This window comes from Olea europaea, chromosome 22, assembly GCF_002742605.1.
Source record: "Olea europaea var. sylvestris chromosome 22, O_europaea_v1, whole genome shotgun sequence".
NCBI lineage: Eukaryota > Viridiplantae > Streptophyta > Magnoliopsida > Lamiales > Oleaceae > Olea > Olea europaea.
The window spans coordinates 13,457,320-13,469,728 of NC_036258.1; the positions used below are offsets into that span (position 1 = coordinate 13,457,320).

At 33.6% G+C, this 12,409-nt stretch overlaps 1 protein-coding gene across 1 annotated transcript; it reads left to right on the forward strand.

Annotated features, from left to right (window-relative positions):
• Positions 1–4,857: 4,857 nt before the first annotated feature.
• On the forward strand, positions 4,858–12,403 carry LOC111371768 (amino acid transporter AVT6A-like). The gene is made up of 4 exons (XM_022993920.1): positions 4,858–5,307; positions 5,809–5,961; positions 7,027–7,230; positions 12,121–12,403. Exons 1-4 carry the CDS (start codon positions 4,926–4,928, stop codon positions 12,132–12,134), a joined length of 753 nt encoding a protein of 250 aa, XP_022849688.1. The 5' UTR covers positions 4,858–4,925; the 3' UTR covers positions 12,135–12,403.
• The last annotated feature ends 6 nt before the right edge of the window (positions 12,404–12,409 follow it).

A 12,409-nucleotide genomic window follows, 5' to 3' on the forward strand; every position in this document is an offset into this window, starting at 1 on the left:
GGTTGTTGTAGACACTTGAATTGTTAATTATTTGTGAATACCATTATTTTATATTTAGTTTTTGAACAATTCGAGCATGTGCTCAATCTTGATTACACTTAAGTGATAAACACTAAAAAAGAAGTGACGAATTTAAAAAGAGATAGAAATCAAGAATGTGACAAACATTAAAAAAGTAACAAAAATTCAAAAAAGTCATGGAAATTTTAAAAAAGTTACACAACTTCTTTTATGTGTTTTCTTTTTGTAATTATATTTTACTTCTATTAACTAACATATTAACTTGATTTTGGAAGACAAAAATTCAAAAAAAGTGACAAATAAATCAAAACATTATAATATATAGATCCAGTAGATAGTTGAATTTCTTTTGCATATTGTCTCTTTGTAATTATATATTTTACTTCTATTAACTAACATATTAACTTGATTCATCCAGGAATAGTAAAGCGTAAAGAACCTTCTGATCAAGGAGCATGAATAAGTGCATCAGCTTACCTATAAATTAAGTAAAAATGTGTGTATTTCATGGCCCTGATTTCTGAATAGACCCAAAGCCATACACAAGAACTACATAACAGCCTACATAACAACATATGTGTTTAAGGTATCATGATCCCAAACCCAATACAATCAACCAACCTAATACATAACGGAATAGTTTAGTCTTCACTCTGCCCCCTAGCACAAACCCAATTCTTCACTTCCAATATCCTGTTTCCTCACCTCGGTCAAGCTTCACATTAACATCACTTTCATTTTCTTATTATAGATGCAGACAGAATTGCACTCTTCATCATTTATTCTCATAGTTCCTCATACGATTTAAGCACACAAACAAGATCAAGTAATGCTTACAACAACAATTTACAAATTTGTTATGTCAACTATAGAATGAGTAAAAACTTAAAAGAGCAAATTTCAAGTATTATTAAGTTCAAGAAGGTGGAGGAAAGAAATAATCATTTATACCAACATTGCTTTTCAACTTTTACTAATAGGGCCAAAATTTCCTCACTAAATTTCCTTCTATTACTTTTATTTACAACTTTGAAGCTGTGAAAATTTCTAAAAAGCATAACATCACATACGAATATCAAAATCAGAAGAAATAACCTTCCGATCCCAATCTTACATTCATCATTTGCAAATGGGCTTAAGGGGCACTTAAACCTTTGAAAAGAATGAACATGCAGCAATGGATTTTGGGAATATATACTAGTTCATGCCATCAGTAGTTTTACACCCAAAACAGAATCTGATATTTCCTCAGCCATAAAATATATTTTCGAGATAGGAATCACTTCAGAGCTAACGATTGCTGGCCCAAGGCAGTGCCACTCCTTAAAAGGCCAGGCAGTCAGGCAAAGGAGGTTTCTACTACAATGCAAGTCGAGGAAAAAACTCTCGACGGTATCATCACAGTAGTCTCGAAACTAAGCACCTTGGATTTCCCTTCATCTATCACTTTGGTTGTCGACACACTCGTTGTTTTGCTTTTGTTCCGCGAGCTGTTCGGCGAGAAAGAATATTAGAGTTATCAGCTTCTCAAACAAAGGGATAGTTCGAATGTTCTCAAACACCCATGGAAATGCATTGATATAAATTTCCATGGTTAAATCTGAATTTGATTGGATTTTCTAGGTTTTGATTTTGGTTTAATTGGGTATCGTTGATGGTGGGAAGAAGATGAAGTGGCCTGGGAATCTGGGGACAGGGATGGAGTGGTTTGGGGATTTTTATAACATATTTAATACGTTCTTAATTTACTTAATTAATTATTAGGGTATTAATCAATTTAGTCAATTTTTTATGGTAATGGACCTAATTTACCCGAAAAACAATTGGCCAAATCTCATTATAATTGGGCTCAAACAGGGGCTATATGTGAGTCGAGAAATCTAATATTTGCAATACAATCTTTAAGACCAGAAGCTCCACCATCAATAAATTTAAAAATCAAATATAAAAATAATGCGAAAAACAAGAAAAACTCAGACATTCAATTTCAACAATTTTGCAAAATTATTCCATATTGAAGATGTCATACATTAGCAAGCTTCGGTGCACCCACGAGTTCCAGTTCTGATTTGAAAGCTCCGCTTCAACATTAATGGTACGGCTTGAGATGAAAAATTGGGCGTCTTGGGCTCTCTTTTCTATAGCTTGCTCAAACGTTTCGTCGATGGCCTCATTCTCCTCTAAGCTCATCTAAAGAAAATGTCGTATCCAACAAGTTGAACTCCTCAGCCGATTAAAAAGGGAAAAAGTTCTATAAAAATGGCTGTAATATTCAAGAGCAAAATGACTACATACAAGCTAATAATAAGGCACCTTGATTGATAAGTGTATTTTATACGATTAGTTTTACTTCTATTTCTTGATTATTTATTGCTAATTGAGTGTGTATATATACCTAATTTAGGTTAAAATATGTTAATTGTATGTAAAATTGTGACTTGAATGCAGCTGAAATTAAACAGGTGCTTCGAAGCTTAAATTAAAGTAGATTCATAGCGATTGAAGATCAATCGGATTGCATTTGATCAATTAGAAGCATCAATAGAGAAATAAAAAATAAGCACGAGCGTCAAGTGGGTCAATCCGTATATTTCAATATCGTGAACCACCCATTACAATTGGGTATCTCGTAAATAGAGCCATTTGGATTTGCGTAATTATTGAAAGCAACTCAGATTGGACTTGTCGATTTGGGTTTGAATTCTAGTTCAAATTTGGTTCTACTCATAATATTTTCTTGACTCTGCTTTCAAAAATTAAAATAAACGTATGCACAAATCATTTTTATGTTCCTTAAATTGAATTATGTAAAAACAAACAGTCTAAAGTTTTTTTATTGAGCTGATGAGCCTAAAAATGGTAAGTATGGTTCAATCAAAACAAGATAGTATAGGGTTCTTATTCAGAAATAAAGGGATTTGCCAATCTATTTGATGTATTTGTTGAATATTTATGAAATTTAAACTTTATAAAACTTAATGAATTATCAAGATCTCCATGTCAAATCATCAAGAAAATTAATTAATGCGGAACATGCATTGATCTATGACTTTATATCTTGAATCTTTAATCTTGAGGATCAACTTGCAATGCCCTCTTGATTGGATTCTTGCTTTCAATCTTGATTGCCTCATTGTTCAATTTAATTGTTTAAATCATTCTTCTTAATAAAAATGAAATTTCTATTTCGAGTTCGCCGTTGTCTTAAAGTTTGAAATGCTTTTACTGCAATGAGGAAACATCGTATCTTGGAAGACGATTGCCAAGACTTCGTCAGTACCGTTGCAAAACAAATTCGTATTAAAGACAAAGTGTTGAATACTTACCTTGATTTGCATTTCACTGATTTGTTCTTTATTTTCTGCAATTTTTTGTTCACATTCAAAGTACGTTTTACATGATTTATTATTTTTCACTTTCAATTTTGATTTGCAAGTGCGTGCACACACATACCCCCAACACACACTCCACCCACACAGTTCAATGTCTAGGCCGACGTGCAACACTTTTTATTGAGAAAAAAATGATGTTTTGAATAGAGATTTTTTTTGGGGAGAATATATGACTAAAAACTAGGAAAAGCTTGCAAAATATAAGATCCAATTCCTTGCTTCATTTGCCGTGACAGCCATTTTCATCGTAACCATTTATCCTCCTATTGAAGCTATTTTTGCTGTTTGTTCAGACTTGCTATCCCACATTGTGAATTTTGATCTAAACCACAGATTAGCGGTATATTGAAGAGACAACTTGGACAAGAGAGTCAAATTGTTCTATGCCCAACGAGATTGTTCTTGAGACCATATTCATGCCAGCAGGTGATTTATTCATTTCTCTTAAAAAGTATCACCAAATTTTTCATCTTTTATTTTATATAAATTTTTAAATGTCAGAACATAAACGTGAAACTAAGGGAATCTCCAACCTTAACACCAAATCACCAATTTTTACCAAATATACCACTCCAACAGAACACCAAATCTTGCATCATTTTGCACCAAATGTGATAAAAGTCCATTTTGCCATTTTTTTTTATGTATGACCAAGTAATATCAACAATATTTGTATCATTTTACATTATATATAAATTTTAATTTGTAATTAAGCAGTTAATTACTACTACTGCTACTATTATTTGTAATAAATTTTACTCGTGTAATCAATAATTGAACATTTGTTGGATTAATATATGAATTTCGATAATTAAATTATGACATTAGGTAAACTTCGTCGTAACATAATTTCAAAATTCAAAATGTACTATGTTGTTTTCAATAACATGATTTAATATTTTCTTAGTTGTAGTATTTTTATTAATTGTACTATATTTTTAAAATATATTATATAATTTAATATTTTAGTAAACGAAACATAATTATGTATATAGTAATTTATGTAGTAGTAAATCGAATAAATAAATAAATTTTCAGTTATATAAATTGTTATGAATAAAGTAAATGAAAAAAATGATTAAACATTGTTTATTTTGTGCAAAATTTGATACAAAAATTTTTAATATAGGATTGAAAATGGTCTAAGTATTTCTTTTCACAGGAACTAAACTTCCAAATGTTTTCGTGAACATGGACGAATTAAGAAAAGGACATTGTAGTCATCTTCTCATGATTAAATAATTATCTTTAATATTAAAATTTACGGAGAACAAATTTCATTGGCAAAAAAGAGTTGGGTTAATAGAAATATTTCCCAATATTTTGAAATTTTATTATTTTCTCATACCGCTAAGCAAGTACATTGATATTCACGTGTCAGAACATGATTGGATACAATCATACAAGTAATAGGTGTCCACGTTGGTTCCCGCGTAATGCACTAAGTATTTTCCGTCCATTCTATCCATAAAAAATTTCTCTAAAATAATAATTTCTCTCAAAATCACGAAAATGACCTTCGTCGACCGGAAGCACCGCCGAAGTCCGAGGGTCACTCCCTTCCTCCCTAAGGACCACGGCCGAGACTTCGTCGGCGCGTCTTTTTCTGGTGCGGTTTTCAACCTATCCACCACCATTGTCGGCGCCGGGATCATGGCCCTTCCTGCTACCCTAAAGCAATTGGGTACAATCCCGGGGTTGATCGTTATTGTGTTGGCCGGAATACTGACGGAAAAATCGTTAGAGATGATCCTCCGGTTCACTGCGGCCTCCAAGACCACGTCTTATGCCGGCCTCGCCGGTGACACCTTCTCTGGCGTTGGTCGGAATCTTCTGCAGATCTGTATTGTCATCAATAATCTTGGCATGCTTGTTGTTTACATGATAATAATTGGTAACGTCCTAGTCGACGAAAAGTAAATTTTATTTTTTTATTATTATTTCTTTTGCTGAATTCTGAATTTCGATACATGATTGACTGTTGAATTTAATTTTCAGTAAATTTGAGTGTTCATATATGCACCATCTTCCAATTGTTTTAAATTTTTTGCTGAACTTTTGCTCAATTTTAGGGCTTTAGTTTTTTACCAGATGGGATTAAGATAAGATTTGTTGTCTAAATAAAGAATTGCTTTGTTTTAGTCGAAGCATAAAACTTCCATTATTTTGGTGCATTGGACTTGGGGTGATTGCAAAATAGGTCACAGGGGAGAGCTCGACAGTAAATCTTTTTTGCATTCTAAATTTCGAACTTCAGTAAACAATATATATTCCCAGATGTGGATATTGTGTGGTCCACTATAGATCGAAATAAATGTAGCTAGTATTTACTATTTTCTTTGAGTTATTTTTTGTTAATTATGGTTAGGTGTTGTCGTCTTTGATTTGATTGCAGGTGACGTTCTATCGGAGACATGGTCGGACGGGGTGCACCATTTCGGTGTGATGGAAGAATGGTTTGGCGAACATTGGTGGACCACTCGTTTTTCCATACAACTCCTTATAACACTTCTTGTTTTTACACCTCTGATTTCACTTAAACACGTTGGTTAGCATCTTCCATCCCATTCACAGTATTAATGTTTCTCTTTTTTCTTTGACTTTTGTATTTGTGTTGTTATTTGTATTAGAATATCTGAATATGCCATCTACTATGTAACTGGATATCCTAGCCCAATTCTGACTATGCTTAAAATTACTTTTCTAGACAGTAAGTCTTAGTTTTGTTAGTAAAAAAAATAACTTCTACTTCTTTTCAAGCTTAGCCAAACACATAGTATTGGAACTAAACTCATATTTTATCTTTCTTTCCCTAGAACTGTGATGTACGTCTGGAGTAAAAGAGTTATACATACTTAGATGCAAAGTTACTTGCATATTTTTAGAAAATAAAGAAGATAATGAAGACATCTAATCAAGTTTTCTAATGGCTATAGGACAAGGGGACAGCCATACATTGTTGAAAATGATGTATCTTAACACCTGATTCAGAAGCATTATTTACCTTCTCTATAAGAAGTATTGCTACTCATTTTTGTACTAGGGTTTGTGACACAGGAGGGAGTTGAATTCAATGGTAGCTTATCTTAGGGTCCTTTGAGAAATACTAATGTATATGGATTTGGACGTCCATGAAATATACAACATACGCAATTTACCTTTCTGAATCATTCAGAGATTTATCCACTTTTATTAGGATTTATCGTGTGAAAGATTTCCCATATCTGAGTTGTATGATAACTATAGACTGCTGCAAGCCTTTTGTAGGGACAATTTCTTTGACAGCTGGTTTAATTCATTGCATGGAACCTTCACATTTCTGATAAGGAGATTAGGATGGACTTTCCAATAATTCAACTACTTTGTTTTTCTATCCTAATCCATGTTCATTTTTATTATTATTATTATTATTATTATTATTATTTTATTTTATTTTTTTAATTTTTTTAATTTTTTAATTCTGGAATCAAATTGTAAATCTGTTAGATCTGTTTGATATGCCTATTCGTGATAATACTGTAGCAAAGTTTCTCTGATTGGTTATGCCCCAGAAATTGTCCTTGAAAGTATAGAAATGTCAGTAATTCATTTTAATGCTTGGGTGTGGTGTCAGATTCATTGAGATACACTTCAGCCTTGTCAGTGGCTTTGGCTGTTGTGTTTGTGGTTATCACAGCAGGAATAGCCATCACCAAATTAATAAATGGAAGCATTGGAATGCCTCGTTTGCTGCCTGAACTTGCTGATCAGGCATCTTTCTGGAAGCTTTTTACAACTGTCCCCATACTTGTCACTGCCTATATTTGTCACCATAACAGTAAGTGCTTCTTTTTTATCTCCCATATGTATCATATTGGTTAACAGTGGCAACTAGTTAAAATTGGATGGATGAGTTGACCCATTAATATGACTGGGTGAAAGCAGCATGCTACTGTGAGTTCATTCTTTGGAGCCACTCCACCTCTATTTAGTTCTATAATATAACCCAACGACCTAATTCATCTTTCTCTTTATCATAAGTTGATGTCACCACCAGTTGTTTACTGTATTCATATCTTTATTCTATCAATTTTAGGCCACGCATCTTAAAATCCTTGTTTATGATCTGTTTATATTATGCACCCTTGGTCCTTTAATTGTTGACCAACACAATACCACAATACAAGGTCTGGTAATGATACTTTAGAACTTACTTTCCAGCTTGGTAGTACATGTTATCTCTAACCCTGTTGCACTTCTCCTTCACGTCCAGCTGGCTATAATCGGTGCGCATTACATCCTTTACAAGTCCTCATTCCTTATTGGTAACCGAATCTAAATACCAAAAACAATCACTCTGCGAGGAAAACACGATCCTCTACAATGACTAAAAAAACACCTTTTTCCTATTATGCCTAAAGGTACATCCCATATATTACTGTTCTACTTGTACAAATCTTTTACATTCTATTGTGTGCCTTCAAACTTGTATTTTATCTCCTCCTAGTTGTATAATCGAACTATATAACCCAAAAAAAAAAAAAAAAAGTGACGAAATTTAACTCAACTAATATAATCTAAGTGGAATAATTATATTACTAAACAAGTCTTCACTATGAGCAAACAATTTTTTATGTCAATATATAGCTAATCAAATAGCTCTAAGTGAAAGAGCTCAACAATAAGTAAATAAACCAGGCAAAGTGATGATACTTCAGATGTAGTTAAGCGTATGAAGTCAATAGATAAAGGTAATATTGGATGATGGTAGGGTATGAAGAGCAAAATATAATAGGCGATGAAATGAAGAGCCAAACATAGTAGCAATGAAATGATTTAGAAACAACAAAGACACATTTCAGATCATAATGCATGTATAAAGCGCGAAAACAAAATAAAAACAAGATATGATGATAGGGTCCCCTGCTGCTTCTGCTCAATCGGATGGAAACTTATAAGAGTCCTGATCATTAGCATTGTTAGGCAACAATATTGTAATGGAAGGATGTAAGCTGGACATGTTGATTGTAAAGTATAACTATATTGAATTGAAGATAGAAACATTGTTCATGTAATGAGTAAATGAAAAACACAATATGTAAATCTATGAAATTGTACTCCAGAAATTAAGAATGGAAAATGAAGATATTTGGCATTTGAGAGGCCAATTCTCTCCTCCAGATTTCTCTACCTCTTAATGAAACGATACCCCCTATTTATAGGTTAAAGCTTATACATCTTATTGTAATAAATATCCATAATATCCCCCATGTAAATGAGAATTGAACTGACTACTAATTTGGGGCTGTATCAATACCCTACCCTTGAAATTCCCCTTGGCCTCAAGGTGAAAATCCGGACCAATTCCAAAATTTCGTACATCCGATCTATTTTCTTTGCCATGCTAATCACAATCAGAGCAGAAAAGGGACACTTTAACCAAAAGAAGTTGCTAGACCTATTAACTACAAGTAATATTGTCCATGAAAATCCCATAACCGGTCGCACCCCTTCGCGGGTTTTGCAAAAAATAAACCCAGCCAACCGGAATACAATGGTGTTTAGTACCACAGTCGATCAACGTCACGACCTTCTCCTTTTGTGCAATATGCCCTGTTTTCGTCATTGGCGCCATTAATCCACCACTGAATTAATTAAAATCCCAACGAATCTCCAACCTCCTGACCGTTGTCAGTGTTAAAAATCACTTCACCTTTTTCCACCACTGCCACTGATGCAACCAAATCCAATATCATCAATTTCCCAGATAATTTCTCCTTTTATCGATTCTCTTAACTCTTTTTTTTCTTTTCTAGCTGCATTGCCCAATGGTGTCGTACTCATCACACTGGAGACTCAAATTATTTTCCTTTTTCATTTGAACTTTAGCACCGGAAAGCTATTTGAAATTAGTGGAACTTGGTTTTGGAAATGGCTAAGCTGAATTGAAGCTGGTACGTGATTGTAGTATGTTGGTGCAATTGTTGCTTGAAATTGGAGTCATTTGATGGTTTTTAGGTCATTTACCTTTATTTTATTTAGGCCCATCCTGACTTCGACTGGTTTGAGTGAATTTTTGCAGTCCTCTTGTTTGGGCCACCCCCATACTATAGACCAAACCCACTAACTTCAACAATTTCTCCTTTCATCTTTTCCAACTTCGGTTCGTTAATAGTGAACCCTTCCCCTACGTTCTCCAACTTCTTCTCCTCTTGCTCGGGTGACGACGATGGAGACACATGCAATTGATACCTCTTTTCTTTCAATTCTCAACACTTCCACGCAGGAAATTCTCCACCAATGGCGACCTCATTCATTCGAAATCGAACCAACAACAAAACCTTCAATTCTTCCTGAATAGGACCGGACAAAATTCCCGAACCGAACCGAACGGTTCTTCTAAAATTAAATATTCGAATGGGTATCTGAATCCAAAATCAATAGGTTCGGTTCGGTTCTTAAATCTAGATCAAGATTCGAAGAACCGAATAAGAATTGAATCTTCCTAATTTTTTAATTAATTTATTTTAAATAAGCAAAATTATTTTATTTTTTCTAAATTAATTTGTTAACTAGTTAATTTAGTTCAAACTAAAAAAAAAATGATTTTTGAAATTGATCTAAATTTTATCCAAATCTGTTACTTTACTGTAATGCCGTTTCTACCGTTTTGAAAAAATTGAATTAATTATTTTGAGCTCGCTATCTTCCTCTTCATGTGATTTTAACAATCAAATCTGTGAAGAACTCAGCAAAGAAAGATGTAAAAGACACATAAGATTGGACTACTTTATTTTGTAAGAGCTAAAATTGAATATATCATTAGTTGAATTAATTTCACTTTGTAAATATTAAAAAATCTAATTATAACACGGAACTTGGGAACCGAATGGACCCGAACCGAACGAACTGAATCGAATGGAACCGAACCCGAACCCGAACGCGAACGGTTCCATAATTAAATTTGGAACTGACGATTCAACTTACTAAATATTCGAAAATTTTGAGTTGGTTCGGTAATCGTTAGAGCCAAACCAAACCGGACTGTATCCAACCCTGTTCTCGAGTTTGAATCGGACAACGACCTTCTATCCATTGAAATCATGCCATGCCTTTCCATCAAAGCACGCGACTGCGGGTTCCACCTTTTCCCTCTCTGACAACCCGTGATGTCATGGTTAAACAATGCTTTGCCGTACATAGCCATTGATCTGGATTTTCCCCATGAAATATGGATGTTTTAAGTTGACCTTACAAATCCAACTCTACATTATCTGCTTGGTTTCCTCCTACCCGTTGCAACACAAACCGATTGAATATCCAGCCCCATCTCTCCTGTAATTGTTTGCTGATATTTGTTTCCATTTTCCCTAGAATCAATGCTCTGGTACCAATTTGATAACGTCCCCTACTATTGTTGTTACTGTTGTGAACCATGAATCAGCTAATCAGTAGAGTTGTCGGCAACAATATTGTAATGGAAGGATGTAGGCTGGAGATGTTGATTGTAAATTATAACTTCAAATGGAATTGAAGATTGAGAACAATTGTTTATGCAATGGAAATGGAAACAGTAAACACAATATGTAAATCTATGAAATTGCACTCCAGAAATTAAGAGTCGAAAATGAAGATATTTGGCATTCCAGAGGCAATTCTCTCCACCTGATTACTCTGAATTTCTGCCTACCTCCAATGAAATGATACCCCTGTTCATAGGTAAAAGCCTATAAAGCTTATTGTATTAAATCCCCATAATATCCCCACGCAAAGGAGAATTGAACTGACTACTAATTTGGGGGTTGTATCATATGATGATGTGTGAAGTGTACACTTGCATATGGGCAGTTAAGAATCGAAATACAAGCTGATAAAAAATTGTATTCAGTTTCAGAATAATTTTGAACAGAAGTACTAATTTTCACGCACTTACATAAAAATGCTTATGAAGTTGTACTCATTTTGACACGTCTTCAGACCTGTGAAACGATATCCTCCAATGTATGAAAGTCTCAATTCCAATATATTATCCATTAAAAAAAAAATTGGAGACTTTCAGAGAGCATCAAGATAGTTTTAAAAGTAAGAACTATTTGCATTGAATTCTATGATTCTATACCAGTGAAAGATACACTTGGCACGTATGTTCTTCGAACATCTTCTACACATTAATATGTCTGGACTCTTTTATTATAATCATTTTATATGTGCTTGAGCATTTATCTGATCTCTACAAATGCGTTTGTGATTTATCTTCTTTTCTCGTTTGATTTATCTTCTTTTCTCATGTATGAATTACTTTTCTTCTTTTGTTTATTGAAAAGTAAGAATACAACTTCTGAGCAAGTATAAATTTATTTGACTAAACTTCTACCTTAGTCTAAAAGTTATTATGTGAGAGTCTCTGAAGTACCCATTCGCTTAAACAAAATCACAAGTTACTGCAAAGTCCAAAATAGTAACCCCTTCTTCATTTTGATTCTCAAAGTCAGTCTCCATGTAAGGGATTGCCTAAATCAATTCATCCAGAACTTCTTGAAATCACATCTCTGAAACACTAATTGACTGTTCTCTGAATTGAACTTCCATATCTCATCTTTTAAACCCAGTTCAACAATTATTTTAAACTCATGTCTAACTTTCTCTTACTTATATGCCAAGGTTTATATTTTGTGTTCCCAAATTATTTATTTCGAGTTCCTTAATTTTTTCTCCTTCGCTTCTACAGATTTAACCAGTTAGATGCAGGCCATGTGGATTTTCCTATTGTTCATCACATCTTCTAGTTCAAAGTGTTTCACTGTATTTCCAACACCTCTGGACACCAAAGTATTATGTCAATTAAAGGGTACACCTTAGCTAACCCAGTTCACTTTGCACTACATATAGGAACTGATGCAGCGCATTACTCGTTAGGACAGACTCCAACCAAACGTATAGAAGGAAATAAATATGTAGAATACTGCTACAGCATGCATTTTAAATTACTTAAAAGATATTCTATCATGATTAATGGT